At 40.2% G+C, this 25,979-nt stretch overlaps 1 protein-coding gene across 1 annotated transcript in view; it reads left to right on the top strand.

Annotated features, from left to right (window-relative positions):
- The first annotated feature begins 1,544 nt into the window (after positions 1 to 1,544).
- DNAH2 (dynein axonemal heavy chain 2) overlaps positions 1,545 to 25,979 on the top strand; it is a 391,751-nt gene continuing 367,316 nt past the window's right edge. The window contains exons 1-3 of the mRNA XM_073623723.1: positions 1,545 to 1,668; positions 2,129 to 2,187; positions 24,648 to 24,818. Of these exons, the coding sequence (XP_073479824.1) occupies positions 1,545 to 1,668; positions 2,129 to 2,187; positions 24,648 to 24,818 (354 nt within the window). The remainder of the gene's footprint in view (positions 1,669 to 2,128; positions 2,188 to 24,647; positions 24,819 to 25,979) is intronic.

Raw genomic sequence — 25,979 nt, forward strand, 5'->3', positions numbered from 1 at the left:
ACAGGGCTCCTAAAAAAATTGTAAAAATAAAAATAAAATTGTAAAAAATAATAAAATCTAAAATCATAAAAATAAAAACTATTGACACCTTCCACTACCCTATTGACACCAATCTCTGCCCTACTGACACTATCAGTATATATACACATGCTCACACACGCATATGTGTTTGAGCTTTGGGGTTCACACCCTAATGCAATAGGATGTGCACACCTATGCTGGCAAGCTAGTTGTCATCCCATAATAGCAAGTTTCTGAATCAGCAGGAATATTAATCTTTAGTTATAATACTCAACTCTGGGCTCAGCCCCCCAGGTTTATTTTTCCAAAGTCTGCAGGCCAGTCACGTGACACACATTGTCCCCTTCTTCTTTTGGTCATCTCCTGGCAGTGGGTGGTCCTATATGATGCCATTGTGATGATGTCAGGCCCACTCTCTACTTTAATATGCCGTGAATAAACCATTACATGGTAACGCCTCATTAGGCGGCAGGCCCATATCTCCTGCACTCACAGCGCTCCTTATTTTTCTGAGTTGAGTGATGCTGGGCAACATTCAACCTACAAGCCTGGCGGACATCTTGTGGTGAAAAAGAATTACTGCAGGTGACAGCTCCGGCTTGAGGGTGAGTATTGCAGCCTGTTCTGCTTTTTCATTTTTAACACTTGCTGGTGTCTATTTTAATTTAAAAAAAATGCCCAGTGTTGAGCTTTAATAAGATTGAAAAAAAAATGATAATATATTAACATATTGCATGATACATAATATGACATTTTAATAATTGGTTTTAGAGCTACGATTGGGTTTAGATATTTGAGTTTAGATCTGCATCCCCCAAAAAATCTGACATGTTTGCAAGGCGTTCTGTACCATGTTCTCTCTTTTTTTTTTTTTTTTTTTTACACTTCTGGGTCTATTTCTGTGCGGTCAGGAGAGGTAATGCAATAAACACCCTGTGCAAAATGCATATGCAGTCCATATAGATGGGGGGGGGGGAGATCTGTTTTCTTTGTGATTATCAGAATGTTCTCAGTTTACCTCGATAGCTTTTGTTGTTTTTTAAAAAAAATTTTTATGTAAAATGTGAAGGCTTCATTCCGAGACAGCGCACGGAGAGTGGGATTGTTGGCAAGACGAGGCACCTGCAGGACGCTGTGAGTCAGCGCTGGAAAATACGCAGTGGTCCGACGGACTTGTTTACTTCTTATCTTGCACGTGTGCGCATGTGCTGCTATCCCTTACTATGAATAACATGTTCTAGGACAACAATTTCATAAAACCATTCGAAATAAAAGTATACCGGCAAATTAACTGACATGACATTATTTAGATTCTGTGTTCATTCATTTTTTAATCAACGTTATTTTACATTTGGAATTTTATTTAATAGTTCAAAATGCCTGTAACTGCTGTAAATTAAGGATGATGACACTTGTTGATCACCACTATGAATAGTTGGGGGGGGGGGGTCCAATGACTGTAGCTCCTCTTTAATTCCATTTTTGTAACACTTAATATTTTCTTTAGGTCCATTACATGAGCCATGTCTGACCCAGACTTTATCGATTCCTCGCCTGACCTCCATTCTTTGGACCCCTCAGATCTGTTGCCTCTGACTCCAGTAGGTGCGGAGATTAGTGATGTGATCAGCACACATGATAATAATGGTAAGTCATTGGACCTGATGGAAGATTAACATTACAGTGTGGCAAAACTTTTGTACCATTTATGTGGTGCCCTTACTGCTTTCTACAAAGATGGACTTCTACCACCTTGGGGGATCTCTGGTACATGTGACCAGCCTCACCAAAGCAAGTCAGCTTGATCAATGAGAAGGTCTTTTACAATACTAAATATTATTAATAGGAGATCTTTCTCCTCCTATGCATTGTGCCCAGATTTTTATCGTTATCTGTGTGTTACTATTGGGTAGATTTTTCCAGATGTCCCTTCAGGACAGGAAGTGATGGGAAATCTCTCCAAAACTGACACGTTTTCGGTAGAGTGAGGAAGGGTTAGAATGGCGGATGGTATATAGCCCCTTGTACAGTGCTGTAGAAGATGTTGGGGCTTTACAAATTCTATATATATAGCAATATAATGATGAATTATTTTTGTTTTCTACAGAAGACACAAGACATGACAAGTCTCCGTCACCAGTCGTGGTGGAGGAACATCTAGATTTGGTAAGGAAAATCTGATTGGCTTTGTAAGAATACGCTGTACCTATCCTAGTTGAGGAAGAAGATACCATGCTAGTATGCCCACATCCCACTAATATATATAACAGAATGTGTGTTGTAGCAAAGGGACTGTAACAGGCCATACGTGTCGTGAGCAAAACCCGCAAAACAAAAATATATCACATACAGTTCCAAATTTATATAACATTAAAAAAGTCATAGTAGTAACCACATCCATGTGTTGTACCCAGGTAAAGTTCACATCTATAGTACAGAGGATATTGCTGTTTTTACAAAACTGGTCCACATAAGAAAACACACTCTTTCTTCAGAAGCGCATGTGAACACATCTGATGTCCAGAACAGGGTCAATGTATAAAAACTGTGTTAAAAGACCTTGTCTTGTACAATAGAGTTCCAGTAAATCAGCAACATGATAGAACAGCAGGGAGCATGTAGTGGATCATAGATGTACGCATGTGGCACCAGCAGTTACCAACAACTATCACCCCACATCAATAAAATATGCATATGCAAAAAGTAGGTGAGAATTACAGTTCTTCCTGGAGGCTGCTCATGACCACTGCTGTAATTCTCACCCATGACAAGTGTGCTCCACCATTGTCAGATGATCATCCATGGACAGTGTGCTTCACCATCGTCAGCCATGACCCCACCATTGTCAGATGATCACCCATGACCAGTGTGTTCCACCATTGTCAGATGATCCCCCATGATCAGTGTGTTCCACCATTGTCAGATGATCACCCATGACCAGTGTGTTCCACCATTGTCAGATGATCACCCATGATCAGTGTGTTCCACCATTGTCAGATGATCACCCATGACCAGTATATGTTCCACCATTGTCAGATGATCACCCATGACTCCACCATTGTCAGAAGATCACCCACGACCAGTGTGCTCCATCATTGTCAGATGATCACCCATGGCCAGTGTGCTCCACCATTGTCAGATGATCACCCATGGCCAGTGTGCTCCACCATTGTCAGATGATCACCCATGGCCAGTGTGCTCCACCATTGTCAGATGTTCACCCATGTCCAGTGTGCTCCACCATTGTCAGATGATCACCCATGACAAGTGTGCTCCACCATTGTCAGATGATCATGTATCTGTAGATGGCAGTTGATATAACTACTTTTTGCATATGCTTCTTCTTTGATGTGGGGTGATAGTTGTTGGTAATGGCTGGTACCACATGCGTACACCTATGATCCACTACATGCTCGCTGCTGTTCTATCATGTTGCTGACTCATTGGAACTCTATTGTACAATACAAGGTTCTTATAACCAGTTCAGCTCCAAAAGGTTTTACCCCCTTCATGACAAGGTAACTTTTTGCTATTCAGCACTGTGCTACTTTAACTGGCAATTGCATGGTCATGCAACACTGTACCCAAATGAAATTGATGTAATCTTTTTCACATAAATAGAGCTTTCTTTTGGTGGTATTTTATTACTACTGGGTTTTTTTATTATATAAACTAAAAAAGACTAACAATTTTGAAAATAAAACAATATTTTTTACTTTCTGCTACAAAACATATACAGTTAAGGCCAAAATGAATTCTGCTACGTCTTTGGTAAAAAAAAATCCCAATAATTGTATATTGATTGGTTTGCGTAGGAGTTTTGGTGTCTTTTATACTATTAATGGTGGTGATTAGGGACATAAAGTGGGACCGTGATAGTGTGGTGAGCAATCTGACACTAACTTATACTTGGTGGGAACTGACATCACCAGTGACACTAATACAGTGATCAGTGATACTAATATACACCATCACTGTACTAATGACATTGGCTGGGAAGGGGTTAACATCTCGGGTAATCGAGCGGTTAAGTGTGTGCCTAACAAGTGTTAAAGGGGTTGTAAAGGCCTAAGGTTTTTTTATTTTAATGCATTCTATGCATTAAGATAAAAAGCCTCCAGTGAGCAGCAGCCTCCAGCCCCCCTAATTACTTACCTTAGCTCCCTCTCTATCCAGTGATGTCCACCAGTCCCTCAGCTGTCCGGAACTCTCCCTCTTGAATGGCTGAGACACAGCAGCAGCGCCATTGGCTCCCGCTGCTGTCAATCAAACTCAGCCAATCAGGGGATAAAGGGGGTGGCGCCGGGCCGCAGCTCTGTTTCTGAATGGATACACGGAGCTGCAGCTCGGCTCGGGTGCCCCCATAGCAAGCTGCTTGGAGCTCCAGCCAGGGACCCGAGAAGAGGAGGATCTGGGCTGCTCTGTGCAAATCTGCACAGAGCAGGTAAGCATAACAGGTTTTTTTAAAATGTCTTCATTTTCTAAATAATTGTGACAAAAAATGACAACTTCAAAAAACTCGCCACTTACTAAATACCTTAGACTGTCTACATTCCAAAAAGGCGTGATTTGGGGGGTATTTGTACCGTCCTGACATTTTAGGGGCTCAAGAATTGAGACCAGGCCGTCAGTACATCAGGATTGATAAATTTTCAGATACTGTATATACCATAGTTTGTGGACTGTATAACTTTCCTACACACTAAATAATATACACTGATTTGGGTTATTTTCACCAAAGAAATATAACAAAATACCTTTTGACCTAAATTTATGAAGGACAATTATTTATTTGCAAAATTTTATAACAAAAACAGAGAAAAAAATTTTTTTTTTCAAAATTTTCAGTCTTTTTTTCGTTTATTTAGCAAAAAAAAAAAAAAAAAAAAAACAGTGGTGATTAAATACCACCAAAATAAAGCTCTATTTGTATGAACTAAAATATTTTGTTTGGGTACAGCGCCGCATGACCGCACAATTGTGACAGCGCTGAAAGCTGAAAATTGGCCTGGGCAGGAAGGGGAGTAAAAGTGTCCAGTATTGAAGTGTTTAACTTTGGTCAGAGCTACAGTTTGGTTTTATTTACAGACAACCCTTAGCAGCAAAGCCAGTTTTCTGGTAAAGGTGAACTACCCCTTTAACCAGTTGCCGACCAGCGCACGGCGATATACCTCGGCACAATGGCGCGGCTGCGCAAATGGGCATACAGGTATGTTCCCTTTAAGGCACGCCGCGTAGTCTGTGACCGTGCTCGTGGGTTCTGCGAACACCTCCCTAGGACACACTTAACCCCTTGATCGCCCCCTGGTGTTTAACCCCTTTCCTGCCAGTGTCATTTATACAGTAATCAGTGCATTTTTATAGCACTAATCGCTGTATAAATGACAATGGTCCCAAAATAGTGTCAAAAGTGTCCGATGTGTCCACTATAATGTCACAGTCACGATAAAAATTGCAGATCGCCGCCATTACTAATAAAAAAAAAATAATAATAAAAATGCCATAAATCCCCTATTTTGTAGACGCTATAACTTTTGCGCAAACCAATCAATATACGCTTATTTTTTTTTTTTTTACCAAAAATATGTAGAAGATTACATATCGGCCTAAACTAAGGAAAAAAAATTATTTTTTTTATATATTTTTTGGGGATATTTATTATAGCAAAAAGTAAAAAATATTGCTTTTTTTTCAAAATTGTCGCTCTTCTTTTATTTTATTTTTTTAAATTCTATATTTTTTTTTTTCAAACACAGAAAAAGAAAAAAAATACATTTTCATTATATATATATATATATATATATATATATATATATATATATATATATACACACACACACACACACATACACACACATATTATATATATATATAACAAATATCGTTATTGCTGCTTCCAATTTGCAGAGTATAACATAGCACATTGTGATTCAGTTTTTAGTAGACACATATGCCTTATTATCAAACTATACCGAAAAAGAAAGAGAAAAAAAAAAAAACCCAAATACAAAAATTTCCCTATTGCATTATTTAGGTTCTCTCGCTCTCTCTTCCCCCCCCTCATAATGACCCATCCTGCTCTCCGAGCGCATATCCATACTCTCTGGTGCAGACTAGAAGAGACCATGAATGCCATTTTTTATTAAATTTCTCCACCTTACCCTGTGTAATCGCAATGCCTTTTTCCATGGCGTATATATCTGCTACTTTTTTTAACCATAGTGAGATCGAGGGGGGCGATTCTTGCTTCCAAAAGGCCGGGATACAGGCCTTTGCCACATTCAAAAGATGGGCCACCAGAGAATTCCGATATGCACACTTTGAGAGGTCCGAAAGATGAAGAAGATATCTTGCTGGGTCGGACCCCGGGTCATACTCTGTTAATTGTCTTACAGTATCTCGTACTTTACACCAGAAATCTACTAACTTTCGACATGACCAAAAGATGTGGAGCATATTACACTCTGATTCTCCACATCGCCAGCATTTATTTGTCCGCTCTGGATACATTTTTTGTAGTAATGATGGAACTTTATACCACCTTGTAAGAATTTTGTAGCATAACTCTTGGTATTTGCTGGCAGTTGAGGAGTAATGAGCAAAGTGTAAAATATAGCTCCTTTGCGCTTTGGAGAGTGTAATGTCCAGATCTCTTTCCCATTTCGAAAGAAATCTTGGGACAAAGTCTTCAGGGGGATCTATTAATATTTTATATACCTCCGATACTCCATGTGCAGAAGGCTCTTCCAAAAAGGCATAGATTTTCTAATGGTGTATTTAAGCGGTCTGATCTGATCGCGGCAAAAACGCTGCTCAAAAACTCTGCAAGCACCACAAAAAACAGCCCTAGACATCTATAATGCTCATATAAACAGATAAATAAACATGTTTCGTCGAATAGACTATTCGACGAAACATGTCTTGGGCATGGTTACACGGCATTCCATCGCACTGACATTAGATGCTGCTGTCTGAGGAGGACTATACCGATCGGAGGGCTGGGCCTTAGAAGGTTGGGTGAGAGATACACCAGTTTACACTTCAGGTCCGCTGTGACCGCAGTGCACCGTTGGATCACTGATCCTGTTGCTTGCTGTGCTTGCTGTGGATTTCTTTTTAAAGGCTTTTATGTTTCAGTTTAAAAGTGAGTGTAACCATTGAAGTGTGTTTGAAGTGATTTTAATAAATCTGTCAAAATGGTATCACGCTATGTGGAGCACTTTATTCATTTTTTCACATATGGAGCTGGCTTGATTGGAGTCACGGTTCATCACATGCAACCCAGGTGTGGTTCAATTGCTGTTTTGCCAAACACGAGAGTGGGAGGCTATACAATCTGGTGAGTGCGCTCTTCAGAGGGAGTGGTGTCACTATCACGGTGGTGTGGTGGAAGAGTAGAAGATTTTTCACAAGAAGATTGAAAAACAACTGTTGAACTTGATCATTCATTTCTTGTAATTTATTATTTATAGTGACACTTTTCACTGGGTGTTAAAGAAATTTCTTTTCATGATAAAATTAATATTTTTCATGACACTATTATTATTAATATTTTTATGCATAAGTAGAGGGTCTTAGGCATTATACTGCCCTGACCCATCATTTTACACAATTTATATTAGCGCCGCTATCTCTATCTGTACACGTGTGAGAGGTATAGTTTTGGGATTTTGATTAGTACTTGTAGTATTGTTAGTACTATTAACCCCCTTTTTGGCTCTTGTGTCCGGTTTGTTTACTGGTGTGTGTTTTCCTTTAACTTCCTGTATGGGAACCCCAATAGGCCCCTCAGTAAACTCCCCAGCAAGCTCACCTGTCTGGGATTCCAGTGCTTGATGATTGACGGTCTGTGTGAAAACCTGTGGATCGCCTTCTGATATCCCCACGTTCACAGTTAGAGACTGTAGGTCTCGAGCGTCCACGCTTGGTGATCCGGATAGTGCAGGTACCCGCTTGGCTTTATTCGGCGGGTCTCGGCTCACAACAGGACTCAGCTCCTGATTACACTCGGAGGGCTTTGAGGGCAGCAGCTCAGGTGACGCCGGCACCGCAGGTATCGCGGGACTCTGAAACACAGAGCCTGCCTGTGATCGCAAGGGATAGTAACTGGTAAGTAGGGCGCTACGTGTAACAGGTCCAGTTCCAAGCTCTTTCCTGGCTGCACGGGGGCCTCTGGGCATCTCCTTGCGTCTCCCTCTGCGTCTGCCTGTCCCTCTGGTCCCGGTGGGAAAAGGCAGGTAGCCCGTTCCAGAGAGATGAGATGGGATGAAATAGAGAGTAAACGGGCAGTACACTGTAGCGCACGATAGTCCTGGGATCAAATGCTGGGACCAACAGAAAAAAGCAATAGACAGTCTAATAGTTCAATAAACAGTCCTCACGGCACTACAGCAGACAGGTGATGTCCGAATTCTGAAATCTGAAATCATCAGCCGTCTCAGCAGCCACGGAATCCACATCCCCAGTAAATAGGACACAAATAATGGCAGGTAACGGCAGACATCAAGGGAGGCACACATCACTCTGAGACTGGCCAGAATTTTGAGTGTCAGCATCAGACAGCAAGCATCAGGAGTCAGGAGTTAGAGATTAACACCAGCCATCAGGCATTGATTGATCCGAGAGAAGCCTCCAATTAGTGCCTTTCCAGCTCCCTCTCACTCGCACTCTCACTCCATTCTACACTCATCCGTCGCTCTTCTTTTAAATAAAAAATGCAGAGGTGATCAATACCACCAAAAGAAAGCGCTATTTGTGGGAAAAAAGGACGTCAATTGTGTTTGTGTGCAACTCGCATGACTGCGCAATTCTCAGTTAAAGCGACGCAGTGCCGAATCGCAAAAAGTGCTCTGGTCAGGAAGGGGGTAAATTCTTCCGGGGGGTTAAAACATTCCTTCCAAACAATTTTGGGTACCATCGTTTTACGGGTGCACACAATTATAAAGGGAGACATGTTGGGTATCTATTTACTCGGTGCAACATTATATTTTACCTAAAAAAATGTGTAATATATTCTGTTGGTGTGCACTAAAATTCAATTTAGTGTATTTTCTAAGGTTTAATAAACAGCTGTGCTAATATAGTCTGACAAAAAAAATTTAAATAAATTGGAAGTAGCACCATTTTAGTCTCCTGGTTCTCGGCTTTCAGAAAATATGATGTTTGGGGGAAGGTTTAACAAAGCTTCAGGCTTAGAATGTATGTAAAAATGGCTCTGACAGCAAAAAGACAAAAAAGGACAACTTGTACCCAAGGCTGCTCCCTGTACATATGTACTTACACATTCCACACAGAATACAGGTTTTCCATGTCGTCATAATACACTTGCAAATAACACTGGTTGCTAGCAGATAGATGATTTCACTTCAAACTGGACACCCCCTTTAATAGTTCAAAAATCTTCAAAATCCTTAAAATTCGAACATCTGTCTATGTGCATTATTCTTCAAATATTGTCATGTAGAGATAATCTGTATATATATTACTTCAAATGTTCTCAGCGCAGTCAGAGGCAGAGAATTCATCATCTGTTTGTATAATACAGCAAGGAACATTCTCATCGAGTACAGAGAGCCGAGTGGAATATTCCACCGACAAAGACTGCTGTACTAAGCATTTGTCAGGACAAGCAAGGACAGCGTGAGCGCAGAAATAAGAAAATCAACTATTTCCAGATCCGCAGATGTCAACAACCACAGAGATACCAAGATAATAAAAGAGCTAAAATACTGATGGATGGAGATAGATAGATAGATAGATAGTTTTCCACATTTTGTCATGCTACAGCCAAAAACATAAATGTATTTTATTGGGATTTTATGTGATAGACCAACAAAAAGGGGCACATAATTGTGAAGTGGAAGGAAAATGATAAAAGGTTTTCAAAATTTTCTACAAATAAATATGTGAAAAGCGTGGCGTGCATTTGTATTCAGCCCCCTTTACTCTGATACACCAAACTAAAATCTAGTGGAACCAATTCCCTTCACAAGTCACCTAATTAGTAAATAGAGTCCACCTGTGTGTAATTTAATCTCAGTGTAAATACAGCTGTTCTGTGAAGCCCTCAGAGGTTTGTTAGAGAACCTTAGTGAACAAAAAGCATCATGAAGTCCAAGGAACACACCAGACAGGTCAGGGATAAAGTTGTGGAGAAGTTTAAAGCAGGGTTAGGTTATAAAACAAATATCTCAAGTAGAGGTCGACCGATATGGGTTTTTCTCTGGCCGATGCCAAAGCCGATATTTAGAAATTGAGGTGGCCGATGGCCGATATATGATGCCGATTTTTTAGGGCCGATATATTAGGCCGATTTTTTTTTCCCTTCATCTCATAAAATCTAACAGTTAGACCCCTTTCACACTGGGGCGTTTTTCAGGCGCTTTTGGGCTAAAAACAGCGCCTGTAAAACGGCTCCCCTGCAGTCTGTGCTTTCACACTGAGGCGATGCGCTGGCAGGATGTTAAAAAAAAGTCCTGCAAGCGGCATCTTTGGAGCGGTGTATACTGCCCCTCCACCACTCCTGCCCATTGAAATGAATGTGCACCGCTGCCAAAGCGCCTGCAAAGCGTTTCGGCAGCAGCGCTTCAGGGGCGCATTTAACCCCTTCTTCGGCCGCTAGCTGGGTTATAAGAGCCCCGCTAGCAGCCGAATAGCGCCGCTAAAATGACGGTAAAGCGCCGCTAAAATTAACAGCATTTTACCGTCAACGCATGCCCGCTCCAGTGTGAAAGCAGCCTTAAGTAATAAGTGATACAGAAAATTTTTTATATTTAAACATTTATTAAACAAAACAAACCTCCAATCAGTTCACTTGTATGTAGAATTTAGATTAAAAAAAATAACTATATCTTAAATATTAAATACACAAAAACAGGTAATCAAAACTTTTGGACGAAAAAAAATGGCCTAACTTTACTGCTTTTTTTTTTTTTTTTATTTCATTAGTGTATTTTTTTTTTAAAAATTGCGTTTGAAAGACCGCTGCGCAAATACCGTGTGACATAAAATATTGCAACAACCGCTATTTTATTCCCTAGGGTCTCTGCTAAAAAAAATATATATAATGTTTGGGGGTTCTAAGTGATTTTCTAGCAGAAAATACAGGATTTTTACTTGTAAGCAACAAGTGTCAGAAAAGATTTAGTCTTTAAATGGTTAAACTGAAAACTTCTCCACGGAGTTCAGTCTATTGATAAAAGAACCTGAAAGAGATACAATGTATCTTCTTATCAGACTTGGCAGGCTGCCCAGAGGAGGAGAGAAGAAAACTTCAGACAACTTGCAATTGACTTCAATTACAGAAGTCATTTGCAAGTCCCACTGAATCGGCTTTTTTTTATCAGCACAATCGGCCGATGCCGATTAAGTAAAAAAAGCCAAATATCGGCTGATATATCGGCCGGCCGATATATCGGTCGACCTCTAATCTCAAGCTTTAAACAGCTCACAGAGCACTGTTCAATCCATCATCTGAAAATGGAAAGAGTATGGCACAACTGCAAACCTACCAAGACATGGCCGTCCACCTAAACTGACAGGCCGGGCAAGGAGAGCATTAATCAGAGAAGCAGCCAAGAGATCCATGGTAACTCTGGAGGAGCTGCAGAGATCCACAGCTCAGGTGGGAGAATCTGTCCACAGGACAACTATTAGTCGTACACTCCACAAATCTGGTCTTTATGGAAGAGTGACAAGAAGAAAGACATTGTTGAAAGAAAGACATGAGAAGTCCGTTTGCGAGAAGCCATGTGGGGGACACAGCAAACATGTGGAAGAAGGTGCTCTAGTCAGATGAGAACAAATTTTAACTTTCTGGCCTAAAAGCAAAACGCTATGTGTGGTGGAAAACGAACACTGCACATCACCCTGAACACACCATCTCCATCGTGAAACATGGTGGTGACAACTTCATGTTGTGAGGATGTTTTCCTTCAGCAGGGACAGGGAAGCTGGTCGGAGTTGATGGGAAGATGGATGAAACCAAATACAGGGCAATCTTAGACTTGTTATGCCGCGTACACACGGTCGGACTTTTCGTCTACAAAAGTCCGACAGCCTGTCCGACAGACTTCCGACGTACCTTCGGCGGACTTGCGGCAGACTTTCTTACGAACGGACTTACACACACACGACCACACAAAAGTACGACAGCCTAGTACGCGGTGACGTACACCAAGTCCGACGAGACTATAAAACGGAAGTTCAATAGCCCGTACGACACCCTTTGGGCTCCTTCTGCTAATCTCGTGTTTATCTCGTGTTAGTAGAAGTTTGGTGAGAGACGATTCGCGCTTGTGAGACTCGTATTTTTCAGTTCGTTTTAACTGTTGTTCAGTCTGTGCTTGTGAGGTTTGTATCTGCTTTTCAGTGCGTTTGGTCAGTTGGCATTGAGAAATCTTTGTTTTATTGGCCGCTCGTTCCTGATTTTCAGGTCGTTCTTCACAGGCCTTGCTGTTCTTCAGTGCGTTCTGTTTAGTGCGTTCTGACCAGCCGACCGTTTTGAAGCCATGTTACCTGTACGTACTCGTCGTCGAGCTCGTGCATTGTATGTGCTTGGTGCTGTAGTTTATTCTTCAGCCCAAGACCAGTCCATGAACAGGGCGAGGAGGAGTTCATGGACCAAGAATTGGTTGCTTCAGCGTGACCAGTTCTGTCACATGCCTTTGCTCCGTGAGATCCGTGAGAATAATCCTGAGGATTTCAGGAACTTTCTCCGGATGACGGACCCCGTTTTTGACCGTTTGTTGGCTTTGCTGACCCCCTATATCAGCAGGCAGGATACCTGCATGAGGCAAGCCATCACTCCGGAGCAGAGGCTGGTCGCTACCTTGCGGTATTTGGCCACAGGGAGAAGCCTGCAGGACCTTAAGTTCTCGACAGGCATCTCCCCCCAGGCTCTGGGGATCATTATCCCAGAGACCTGTTCTGCCATCATACAGGTCCTGCAGAAGGACTATATTAAGGTAAGATATTTTTCTTTTATTAGCATCACATGTTCTTTTATGTAATCTTTGATAATATAATGTATTTCTTGCTTCAAACACTACTTACCATCATTGCAATATAGTGTGAATGTCCCCTTTTTATCCTCACACATGCTGGATTTTTTTCCTGTTATTTTTTGTCATGCATGTATATTTTCCTTCAATAACCTTCCCAGCATGAAGTGATGGGAACATATCCACCTAGTCTACTCATTTGGAATGTATTTTGTTTGAGTGTATTTAGTGTGCTGCTAATGAGCAATTATCTAGATTTCACAAACCCCCCCCCCCCCCACCTAAACTCACTCCAAATAGTGTGCTGCTAATGAGCAATTATCTAGATTTCACAACCCCACCCCCCCCCCCACCTAAACTCACTCCAAATAGTGTGCTGCTAATGAGCAATTATCTAGATTTCACAAGCCCACCCCCCCCCCCACCTAAACTCACTCCAAATAGTTTGCTGCTAATGAGCAATTATCTAGATTTCACAACCCCACCCCCCCCCCCCCACCTAAACTCACTCCAAATAGTGTGCTGCTAATGAGCAATTATCTAGATTTCACAACCCCCCCCCCACCTAAACTCACTCCAAATAGTGTGCTGCTAATGAGCAATTATCTAGATTTCACAACCCCACCCCCCCCCCCACCTAAACTCACTCCTAATAGTGTGCTGCTAATGAGCAATTATCTAGATTTCACAACCCCACCCCCCCCCCACCTAAACTCACTCCAAATAGTGTGCTGCTAATGAGCAATTATCTAGATTTCACAACCCCCCCACCCCCACCCTCGTTAAAATTTGCTGGAATGTTCTGTGGTGTTGATTTGTCTAAAGCAAATATATGTTGCACTTTGCAAAATGCATGTGCACTCTACAAGTGCATTTGTTCCAGTGCTTTAGTAAATGAGCAGAAGCTCTGCTGATTTCCATCATCAAATCATATGCAAGCCTCAAAGTGTTTTCATTAATTGCCCTTGCATGTGATTGTGTACTCCTTGCAACATGAATGCCTTTTTACATTACCTCATTTACTGTAAGCTGGTTAGCAACTGCACCTGCAGAGTGCGACAACTGCAGTCTTGTAGCCTTTTTAGTCCCTAAATTCCTGCGTGTCCTAAAAGTAATTTTTTTTAGGGATTTCACAACCCCCTAAAATGTAATCAATGTTCCATCAGAGGGGGTGAGCAATCTGATAAGTGTGCCTTTCCATATTAGTTATTCCAGAACAATTAAATTATTGAATGTTATACTGATGCTGGGGAATAATGTTTTTAATTGTCTAATTTTCTTGCAATGTTAGCTTCCAAATTAATTGATTTTGGTTTTCTTGTTTGATTTCCCAGTTTCCTTCAACGCCACAGGAATGGCAGACTGTGGCATCCCATTTTGCCAGCCGTTGGGACTTTCCCAATTGTGGAGGGGCTATAGATGGGAAACATGTCCACATTGTGCCACCACCCCATTCGGGGTCATATTATTTTAATTATAAGGGGTTCCACAGTATTGTTTTAATGGCGGTGGTGTCGGCACACTATGATTTTTTATATGTGGACGTGGGGAAGAATGGCCGGATGTCGGATGGAGGAGTATTTGCCCAGACGGAGTTCTGCCAGCGTCTCCAGAGTGGTGGCCTGGGATTGCCACCTGATGAGGATAACGTGGAAGGACTCCCCTTTGTCTTCATTGCCGATGAAGCCTTCGCTCTCAGCAAGCACCTCATGAGGCCATTCCCCCAAAGAACACTCACCCCGGAGAGGAGGGTTTTTAATTACCGGCTGGCCAGAGCTAGAAGAGTGGTTGAGAATGCATTTGGAATTCTGGCCAGCCGGTTCCGCCTGTTTCAAACAGCCATTAATTTGGCGGAATACAAACTTAATTTTATCGTTTTATCGTGCTGCATTCTGCACAACTTTTTAAATAAGCATTCTACAAATTATATAGGCACAGTTGGGCCTGAGGCCGGACAAATAGAAGCCAACCTTACAGGCCTGGATACTGTCCGTACTGGCTTGGCCCCCCAAAGTGCCCGTCAAGTTAGACAGCAATATGTTAATTATTTTATGGGTAGGGGGGCCATTGCAATGGGCCAGGATATATAATTTTTGACAATAAAAAAATTATTGATGAAATCTTGCATTATATTTATTGCTTGCCTTTCTTTTGGGCTGTCTCCTAGGTTATGGTCGAGCAGTTGTAGTGCCAACTGTATTGTAATTTTAAATGTCTAAATAAGCTCCATTGCCACTGTAAACAACTTTTTTACAATTATAACTAAAATGATACTGAGCCTTGAAATAACAAACCACACATTTATTTAATTCCTATAAGGAGATGTTTTTATTAATGGTTGTTATGCATTCAGTTCTGCATTTAGTATAAAATGTTCATAGACAAAAATAGAATGATATCTTAATAATGTAGCAAAATATAATTATATCTAAATATTTATACCTAATCCACAAAAAAATATTTTTGGCTTTTTGATTTTCACAAACAGGCTTTTTTTTTTGTTTTGGGAAAATCAAGTTTTGTTTTGTGTTTTTTTTTTTTTGTTTTTTAAAGCAATTTTTTTGTTTATGTTTTTTTTTTTTTAGCAAGTTATTTTTGTTTTTATTATTTTTTTTTAAGAAAGTTTGTATATTTTTTTTTTTGGTTTTTTAAAATCAAGTGTTTTTTATTTTTTTTGGTTTTTTAAAATCAAGTTTTTTATTTTTTTTGGTTTTTTAAAATCAAGTTTTTTATTTTTTTTGGTTTTTTAAAATCAAGTTTTTTATTTTTTTTGGTTTTTTAAAATCAAGTTTTTTATTTTTTTTGGTTTTTTAAAATCAAGTTTTTTATTTTTTTTGGTTTTTTAAAATCAAGTTTTTTATTTTTTTTGGTTTTTTAAAATCAAGTTTTTTTTTTTTTTTTTTTTTGTGTTTTTTTGAAAATCAATTTTTATTTTTTTGTGGATTTTTGAGGTATTTCCGAGAAACAGCCCTCCTTTTTTACATTAGGTTAAACAGCCATTTATGTTCTGGCAAAAAAAAAAAAAGAGAAGGCCCAGAATGGGGTCAGCAAAACAGGAAATGAAGGACATGATTGATGTTTTGGGGTTTAAAAAAGGGCATTTAGATTCGACCCAAAACATCAATCATGTCCTTCATTTCCTGCTGCATACGATCCAGCCGATTCCGCATTTGATCGATCTCCCCATTCCAGGCCATGATTTGAGCAATTAGCCGTTGGGCACTGTCTGTGGTGAAATAGTCAGTTGGACCTAAAGTGGAATGAAAAAAAAAATATGTTTAGAAATATGCACACATAAGTTTACCTTACCATAAAGCTGGTGTCTCAAACACTGACCTGGTGGGGTGCCCATGTCGCAAACTTCATGAACATCCTCGGGGGTGGCGCTGTTGCTTGACTCAAGCACAACCAGATCACCTAAAATAGAGTAGAAAAATTACATAAAATAAAAGGCAGCCATGCATAGATTACCGTAAGCTGGTGTGTCAGACACTCACCTGGTGGGGTGCCCATGTCGCCCACCTCTCCTTCCTCCACATCCTCAATGGGACTTGGGCTTATTTCCCAATCATTTTTTGCTTGGGGTGGACTGTCTTCTGGTTGTTGGCTGAGTGATTTTTCCCCTATGTGAAACAAAAAATTATTAATCTAATTAGCACACAGATATTTTAGTACATAGTAATTTTCCAACATTTGTAATGAAGTGGTTTGTGTAGAGTTCCTATTTTACCTCAATATTTAAAATTAGAAAGACATATCGGATAGATAGATATCAATATCTCAAAATATAGTTAATAATCTTTTGATCTCTCTCTATATCTGGAACAAAATCTCAAACTATCTAACTAAATGTAAAGCCAAAAAATTAAGATAACTTCAAATCTTCAAAAAGAATGTTTTACATTTCTATATCTATCTATCTACCTATCTCTATATTTCTCTCTCTCTCTATATATATTTCTCTCTCTCTCTCTCTCTCTCTCTATATATATATATCTCTATTTCTATATCTCAATAGATAGATATATATATATATATATATATCTATATCTATCTATCTATCTATCTATCTATCTCTCTCTCTCTCTCTCTCTCTCTCTCTCTCTCTCTAGTTATATATATATATATATATATATATAGTTATATATATATATATATATATAGTTATATATATATATATATATATAGTTATATATATATATATATATATATATATATATAGTTATATATATATATATATATATATATATATAGTTATATATATATATATATATATATATATATATATAGTTATATATATATATATATATATATATATATATATATATATAGTTATATATTTATATATATATATATATAGTTATATATATATATATATGTATATATATATGTATGTGTATATATATATATGTATATGTATATATATGTATGTGTGTGTGTATATATATATATATATATATATATATATATATATATATATATATATATATATATATATGTGTATGTATATATATATATATATATATACATGTATATATATGTGTATATGTATATATAGATATATATCTATAGATATGTAACGAGGTTTCTTAAAAGATCGTTTAAAACGATGAAAACAAAAATCGGATAGGAAGGAAAAGCACATGGAGCAATATACAAGGTAATAAACACAAGAGAAAAACACGACAAGTACTTACTTTTTTTAAGAACTTTCCGGATACGTCGGTATTGATCCGGCTCCCTGAGTTTCAGGTCAGACCATCTTTTTCGCAGTTGATCTTTGGAGCGCTGGACCCCAAAAGATGCCTGCAAAGTCTCCACGACCTTCGCCATTATTTTGGCCTTGCGCAAATTTGGCCGTGCGTACGGCCCATAATTGCCATCATAGTCGTCTTTGTGAAGAATGGCCACCATCTCCACCATCTCTTTAAAACTCATATTAGAGGCCTTAAATCTAGGCCTCATAGATTTCGCTGACGTTCCTGCCTCCGGGCTGTCTCCACTACCTGAGGTCGTCAACATTTCAGGTGTCTCCGCCATTCTTTAACTCCACTACGCGCCGTAACAAAAAATGGGCGGAGAACATGAGTTAAAATCGAACGTCAGGGGCGGGCGACGCAGGCGGAGTTTCACACATGCGTAGTGTATAAAGAGCCTTGCGCACGTGTCGTACGTACGTTCTGTGCGTCGAATTAGGGGGCGGAGAACATGAGTTAATTTCGAACGTCAGGGGCGGGCGACGCAGGCGGAGTTTCACACATGCGTAGTGTATAAAGAGCCTTGCGCACGTGTCGTACGTACGTTCTGTGCGTCGAATTAGGGGGCGGAGAACATGAGTTAATTTCGAACGTCAGGGGCGGGCGACGCAGGCGGAGTTTCACACATGCGTAGTGTATAAAGAGGGGCCTTGCGCACGTGTCGTACGTACGTTCTGTGGTAGGTGATAGTGGACCTGGACGTTACAAAACGAAGGTAATTTTAGATATTTTTTTTTTTTTTTTGGTTTTTATGGTCATGACTTTGTAGCAAGCGGCCTATATGGCTTGATAGATTGATGAGGCCTACATAGGGAGAAGATGATGAGGGGTTAGCCGAAACCTATAATAAAAGTGTTTTTTGTCTTGTGACTTCATCTTTTCCAGATATAATGAATCCCCTATTTAAGGATCCAGAGTTCCTTACATCTTTTATTTCCAAATATCGAGAGATGAGGAATTTGTGGGAGGTGAAACACCCTCAGTATTATGCTAAGCATGTGAGGAAGTCAACGCTGGAGAGACTTCTGGCCTTTGTCCAGGCGACCATCCCGGAAGCAACAATGGAGACATTGCTCAAGAAAATTGGGGTCTTGAGGAACATGTATAAGAGGGAGCATAAGAAGATCCAGGAATCAAGGAGATCAGGAGCATCAGCAGATGATGTTTATGTACCCAGGCTGTGGTACTACAATCAACTCCGTTTTCTGGATGACCAGAATGAAGCCAGGCCATCACTTTCAACCCTTCCCTCCACCCTTCCCTCCACCCTTCCCTCCACCCCAGCAGAGGCTGATGAGGAGCAAGCTGGGTCTTCCATCCTGGATGAACCAGATATGACCATCTGGAGTCAGGTAAATTATTTTAACAAATATTTACTGTACTAATATTAATGATGTTAACTGGATGTTATAATTGTCTAAAATAATTTGGCACTCAAAATTGGGTATACATATCAATTGACAGTAGTGGCTAAATATGTTTGGCACCTGCTTGAAATAATTAGGGTGTCTGATTAGACTCTTTTATTAAAGAGAAGTATTCACATTGAATTTGCTATTCATGAGAAGCAAACTGTGTGTCATTGATGAACCCCAAAAAATATACTCAAACTATTGTCCTTTTTTTATACACAGGATGAGTCCATCCAGGAGGAATGTGGGGAAAGTGGCAGGCAGGAGGAGACCGGGCCCATGGACAGCCTGGAGGAGGCCGGATTCACCATCATCCTGGAGGAGGCTGGGCCCAGTGTCAGGCAGGAGGTGGCTGCTCCCAGTGAGGTGGCTGCTCCCAGTGAGGTGGCTGGGCCAAGTGAGGTGGCTGGGCCAAGTGAGGTGGCTGGGCCCAGTAGGAGCCTGACCGAATCCCAAGTGCCTCCCCTCCACCTTCCCAAAAAAAGGGCCAGGAAGGGGATGGTCACACAGGACGCATCCCTGCGCCTCATGCAAGAGGCCACCCGTTTTTTAACAAGCCCCCCCGAAGCGGAAGAATCCTATGGCTGCTACTTAGCCAGCAGGCTTCTTCAGATGGATTGGGAGCAGCGCCTCATTTGTGAGCGCCTATTTGGGGAAACAATCCATAAGGGGCTGCAGGGCACGCTAACACAAAACACCCAACTACATGAGGCAGCCCCCCCTCCTCCTCCTCCTCCTCCTCCTCCTCCTCCTCCTCCTCCTGCCACAACTGAAACACCAGAGCCACAGCCTCAAAAGAAGGCTACAGGGAAGGCTGCAGGGCAGCGTGGAGGAAAGGCTGCAGGGAAGAGAAGAAAATGATGACCTGGGTTCAGTCTGGTCTGACAGAAGACGCAGGCTGTTGTAGGACCACAGTCTGGGGACATCTAGATCATCTGCTGGTGCTGTTGATCTCTGGGATTCTTGGACCAGATTGTGCTCCCTCTTATATGGACTCCTCAAGATCCCAATTTTCTGGTACACCGACTTTTTCCAGCGTTGACTTCCTCTTTATTTTATTTTGACCATGAATAAATGGATATTTTTTGAGTTTAGCAAAAGACTTTATGTGTTTTCTTTGAAATCATTGATTTTACACACAATGTTAAATTAACAAGGGACAACAATCTCATTGAGTTTGAAAAAAAACACACCAAAAATACATTACTAATGTTAATAATGTTCAAGTGGTAAGTCTTGAAAATCAAAAAAATTACGTAACCAAAAACGGTGCTTTGGGTTAACTTTATCTAAAAACTAAAAAATAAACACTATAAAAAAAAATAATAATAATGGGTTCTTTGTGTTAACTTTACAAACCTAAAAAAAAAAAAAAAAAAAAAAAAAAAGGGGAAAAAGTATTATTAGTATGGAAACATTGTTTTAAAAAGGCATACTATATCATTCATGAGATCAAAGAGAAAAAGAATCCAGAAATCAGTTTGGGAGAACTCTGATTATGAACAGCAAAACACCTTCGTTCTTTAGAGCCTTCGTAAAGAAGAAATAAAATGCGCTGCATTGAACGATCACAGATTTTGCAGCGTGATGAATGTGCTACCTACAATACGAACACTAGTTTTACTAGACCGAGTGCTTCCGTTTAGTTTTTGCTTATGAGCATGCGTCGTTTTTTTGTCCGTCGGACTAGCATACAGACGAGCGGACTTCGGGGTCCGTCGTACTTACGACGTAAAGATTTGAAGCATGCTTCAAATCTAAAGTCCGTCGGATTTTAGGCTAAAAAAGTCCGTTGAAAGTCCGGAGAAGCCCACACACGATCGGATTACCAGCCAGCTTTAGTCCGTCAGCGTCCGTTGGACTTTTGTAGACGAAAAGTCCGACCGTGTGTACGCGGCATTAGAGTCTGCAAGTCTTCAAGCAGGACAACAACCCTAAATATACAGCCAGAGCTACAATGGAATGGTTTAAATCAAAGCATATTCATGTGTTAGAATGGCCCAGTCAAAGTCCAAACCTAAATCCAATTGAGAATTTGTGGCACGACTTGAAAATTGCTGTTCACAGACGCTCTCCATCCAATCTGACAGAGCTTGAGCTATTTTGCAAAGAAGAATGGGCAAAAATTTCACTCTCTAGATGTGCAAATCTGGTAGAGACATCCCCAAAAAGACTTGCAGCTGTAATTGCAGTGAAAGGCAATGACTCCGGGGGGCTGAATACAAATGTACACCACACTTTTCACATATTTATTTGTAAAACATTTGGGAAACCATTTATAATTTTCCTTCCACTTCACAATTACGTGCAGCTTTGTGTTGGTCTATCACATAAAATCCCAATAAATTACATTTACGTTTTTTGTTGTAACATGACAAAATATGGAAAATGACAAGGGTATGAATACTTTTTCAAGGCACTATAGCTAGATGGATAGCTAGATGGATAGATAGATAGATAGATAGATAGATAGATAGATAGATAGATAGATAGATAGATAGATAGATAGATAGATAGATAGATAGATAGATAGATAGATAGTATCTGGTAAAAAGATATAATGGTAATTAGTTGGAGATGGATAGATAGACCAATGGATTGATATATGGATAGAACGATTGATAATTGGGTTAAGGTTGAGATAGATAGAGAGATAGACTGATAATTAGGTAGCGATAGATGGATAGATAATTAAAAAGATGTAGATAGATAAATTATTAGATAGCTAGATAAATTAATTGATAGAAAGACCGATTGATAATTAGGGATAGATAGAAAGATAGATAGATAGATAGATAGATAGATAGATAGATAGATAGATAGATAGATAGATAGATAGATAGATAGATTTTGTAAATAGGTAGAGATCAATGGATAGATAATTAAAAAGATGTAGATAGATAAATTATTAGATAGATAAATTGATTGATCGAAAGAAAGACTGATTGATAATTAGGGATAGATATATATATAGATGGATAGATCAATCTGATAAAAAGATAGACTAGATGGATATAAAGATAGTTAGAGATGGATAGATAGACAAATGTATTGATAGAGGGATAGAACGATTGATAATTGGGTTAAGGTTGAGATAGATAGACTGGTAATTAGGTAGAGATCGATGGATAGATAATTAAAAAGATGTAGATAGATAAATTATTAGGTAGATAGATAAATTATTAGATAGATAAATTCATTGATCGAAAGAAAGACCGATTGATAATCAGGGATAGATATATATAGATAGATAGCTAGATTAGATTAAAAGATAGATAAAAAGAGAGACTGGTAATTAGGTAGAGATGGATGGATAGATAGATAATTAGATAGACAGTTGAGTAACGGATACAGACAGACCATGTGACCAGTGACCGTGCGGTATGTACAGAGCCGCGTTGCGGTATTAGCGCTCTGCGCAAGACGTGTCACCGATCGCTGGTGCTGACGCATTGTTTGTTCTGGGCTGCGAGGTCGGGGGAGGGGGAATATTGCGCTCAGCATCTGCCTCTTGTGTTTTCCTCGGTGCAGAACAGATGTTGGCAACATGAAATCATTAGTCTGCAAATGTTCTCGCCTGGAGGCACGGGAGACAATTCTACACAGCGAATCTCCCATCAGCCCCCTCTGTGCGCCCATCATCTCTCTGTATCATCTCCTCGCTGTGCCTGGAGCCGCACACACCTCTCATCACTTGGCACCATCATACAAACCCTTCTCCAATATGTCCCTATATACCAGAACACCACATTACCCCTGCCATGGCACGTCACTCCATATGGGTCCTGTACTGTACACCTATTTCTATGACCCACAGCTAGGCACACCAGTCTCTGTACCAGAGGAGCTTACACTCTGTCTCCCCACAGTCACACACTATTATTTATTATTCATTTACAGTATATAGCTCTGACATATACTGCAGTGCTGTACAGAGACCACTGAGCCAGTCACATCAGTCTCTGTACCAGAGAAGCATTGTATCTAAAAGAGAAATAAGTAGAAAAAAAAAGAAGTCCGTGAAAAAAATGAAATGGCTAGATCAGGATGTGATCTATGTCAGGGTCAATGTTAGGGTCAAGGTCAGGGTCAAAGGTCAGTGTCAGTGTGTTTTAGGTAGGATTAAAAAAAAGTAAAATGTGCACTTTTGTTTCTGGGTTGTACTACGGTTACAAACAAATATACACATGTGTTATTAGATAATAATATTAATTTAAAAAAAAATCAAAAGATATCTATTACCATTTACCATTAAGTGAAAGCCCAGTTGGTCCTGAAAAAAAACAAGGTATAATCCACCTGGATACACTATGGGGTCTTTTTATAAAAATATTCATTGACGCATTCCTGCAAGCTGAAGGATATTTCACTGTATGTTTTCTAATAGATTCATTCCTGTATCATTGACTCCATCTAGTGGCCAAAATGTGGTATTTTTCTTCATTGAGGGGTTTTAGAAAGCTATACTGCATTATGGACACCAGATGTGGTAACTACATTTGTTGTATAAATGTCAGAAACAAGCTGAAGAAAATTTCACTGTATGTTATCTAATAAAATAATTTCTGTATCTTCAGCTCCATCTAGTGGCCAAAATGTGGTGTTTTTCTTCATTGAGGTGTTTTAGAAAGCTATACTGCATTTTGGCAACTAGATGGAGCTGAAGCTACAAAAATTATTCTATTAGATAATATACAGTGAAAATTCCTTCAGCTTGTTTCTGACATTCATACAACAAATCTTTTACAAATAGACCCCTAATAATAGACCCCTAATATTGTTGCAAAGATATGTACAGTTTTGTTAACACACGTCATAGTTGAAAAACTGTTTTCGGGCATTAAAAGTTTTGACCTTCATCATTAAGGGCCCTTTCACACTGAGGCGGGGGCGGCATCGGCGGTAAAACGCCGATATTATTAGCGGCGTTTTACCGTCGGTATTCGGCCGCTAGCAGGGCGGTTTTACCCCCCGCTAGCGGCCAAGAAAGGGTTAAATACCACCGCAAAACATCCCATTGATTTCAATGGGCAGGAGCGGTGAAGGAGCGGTATACACTCCGCTCCTTCATTGCTCCGAAGATGCTGCTAGCAGGACTTTTTTTCCCATCCTGCTAGCGTACCGCTCCAGTGTGAAAGCCCTCGGGGCTTTCACACTGGAATTAAGGCAGCGGCACTTTCGGGCCGGTTTGCAGGCGCTATTATTAGCGCAATAGCGCCTGCAAACCGCCCCAGTGTGAAAGGGCTCTAAGGGGTTATAGACGGGTGGACAGAAATATTAGTTGTGGAAAATTGAGCTGTGAGTGGTTCCTGGAATTGTGAGCTATAATGCTGAAAATGAGACCTTGGAGTGCTTGGAATACTCCACCATTCCTGCAGGTAACAGTCCTGCCCACCTGTTTTTCTCAGTGTCTCCTTTCCACCTCCATATAATTTATATGTGCTTGTGTCTTCCAGAAACCCAACCTAAAGAAAAGGATCGCTCTGAGCCAACTGACATCTGAAAGGTACACGCCAGAGGTGGATGATGCACTGGATCGCTTTGCATCAGACGTCAGCCAGGAGGCGCTGTTCGTGTACTTTGACCCTCAACGCGTCCTTCATGCCGAGTCCAGTGCTCCAGCACAAGTGCGTAACATCCCGGGCATGTACTGCCTTGCCCTACGATACAGGGTCCTATTTATTAACCACTTAAAGACCTCCCACCGTATATATATATATATATATATATATACTGTGGCAGGGCGGCTCTATTGCGCAAAACCAAGTACCTGTACGTCATTGCGTGCAATAGATACTGTGGGCGCGTGCGCCCGCTGCACGGAGGGGGAGCCAATCAGCGGGTTTGCTTGTTTTGTTTTTTTTTCACATTTTTTTTTAACCAAAAACATGTAGAAGCATACATATCGGCCTAAACTGAGAAAAAAAATCGCTTTTTTAAAAAAAATTGGGGATATTTATTATAGCAAAAAGTACAAAATATTGTGTTTTTTTTCAAAATTGTCGTTTTTTTTTTGTTTAGAGCGCAAAAAATAAAAACCACAGAGGTGATCAAATACCACCAAAAGAAAGCTTTATTTGTGGGGAAAAAATGTACAGGTATTTGTGTCCAACGTCGCACAACCGCGCAATTGTTGGTTAAAGTAACGCAGTGCCACATCGCAAAAAATGGCCTGGTCATTAAGGGGGTAAAACCTTCCGGGGCTGAGGTGGTTAAATGCCCCAATTGATAATCCACCACTCTGTAAACCATAGTTGACATATCCAGCTGCTCTGGACATTTTTGAGACTTGTTTTGCAATAAAAAAGAAAAAAACATTTATGTTTACATTTAACATTTACATTAAGATTTTTAAGTCCAGCTTCAGGTTGGGCAAATAAAAAATAAAAAAAATGACTCCACAGCAGTAGGTAAAGTCGAAGGCCCCTTTCACACGGGCTGTCCAATCAGGTCCTTCTGTCAGTTTTTCAGACCTGATCAGACGCTCCATTCATCTCTAAGGAGCAGGGGATGTCCTCTGACACTTGCTGATATCTGATCCAAATCCAGACGGATGGTGGTCCCATTTTTCGTCCATCTGGTGGATCGGATTGGATCAGATTGGATCGGATGAAAACTGGCAGGCGGTCCGTTTTCATCCGATCTCCCCATAGAGGATAGCGGGACTCTGACAGGTCCGTCTCAGCACAGTGAACGGAGATGGACCTGTCATCTGCCTGCTCAGCGGGGATCAGCAGATCGATCCCCCGCCGAGCAAGCAGAGTCCATCAAATGGATCCGATCTGTGT

Source organism: Aquarana catesbeiana, linkage group LG03, assembly GCF_042186555.1.
Source record: "Aquarana catesbeiana isolate 2022-GZ linkage group LG03, ASM4218655v1, whole genome shotgun sequence".
Taxonomy (NCBI): domain Eukaryota; kingdom Metazoa; phylum Chordata; class Amphibia; order Anura; family Ranidae; genus Aquarana; species Aquarana catesbeiana.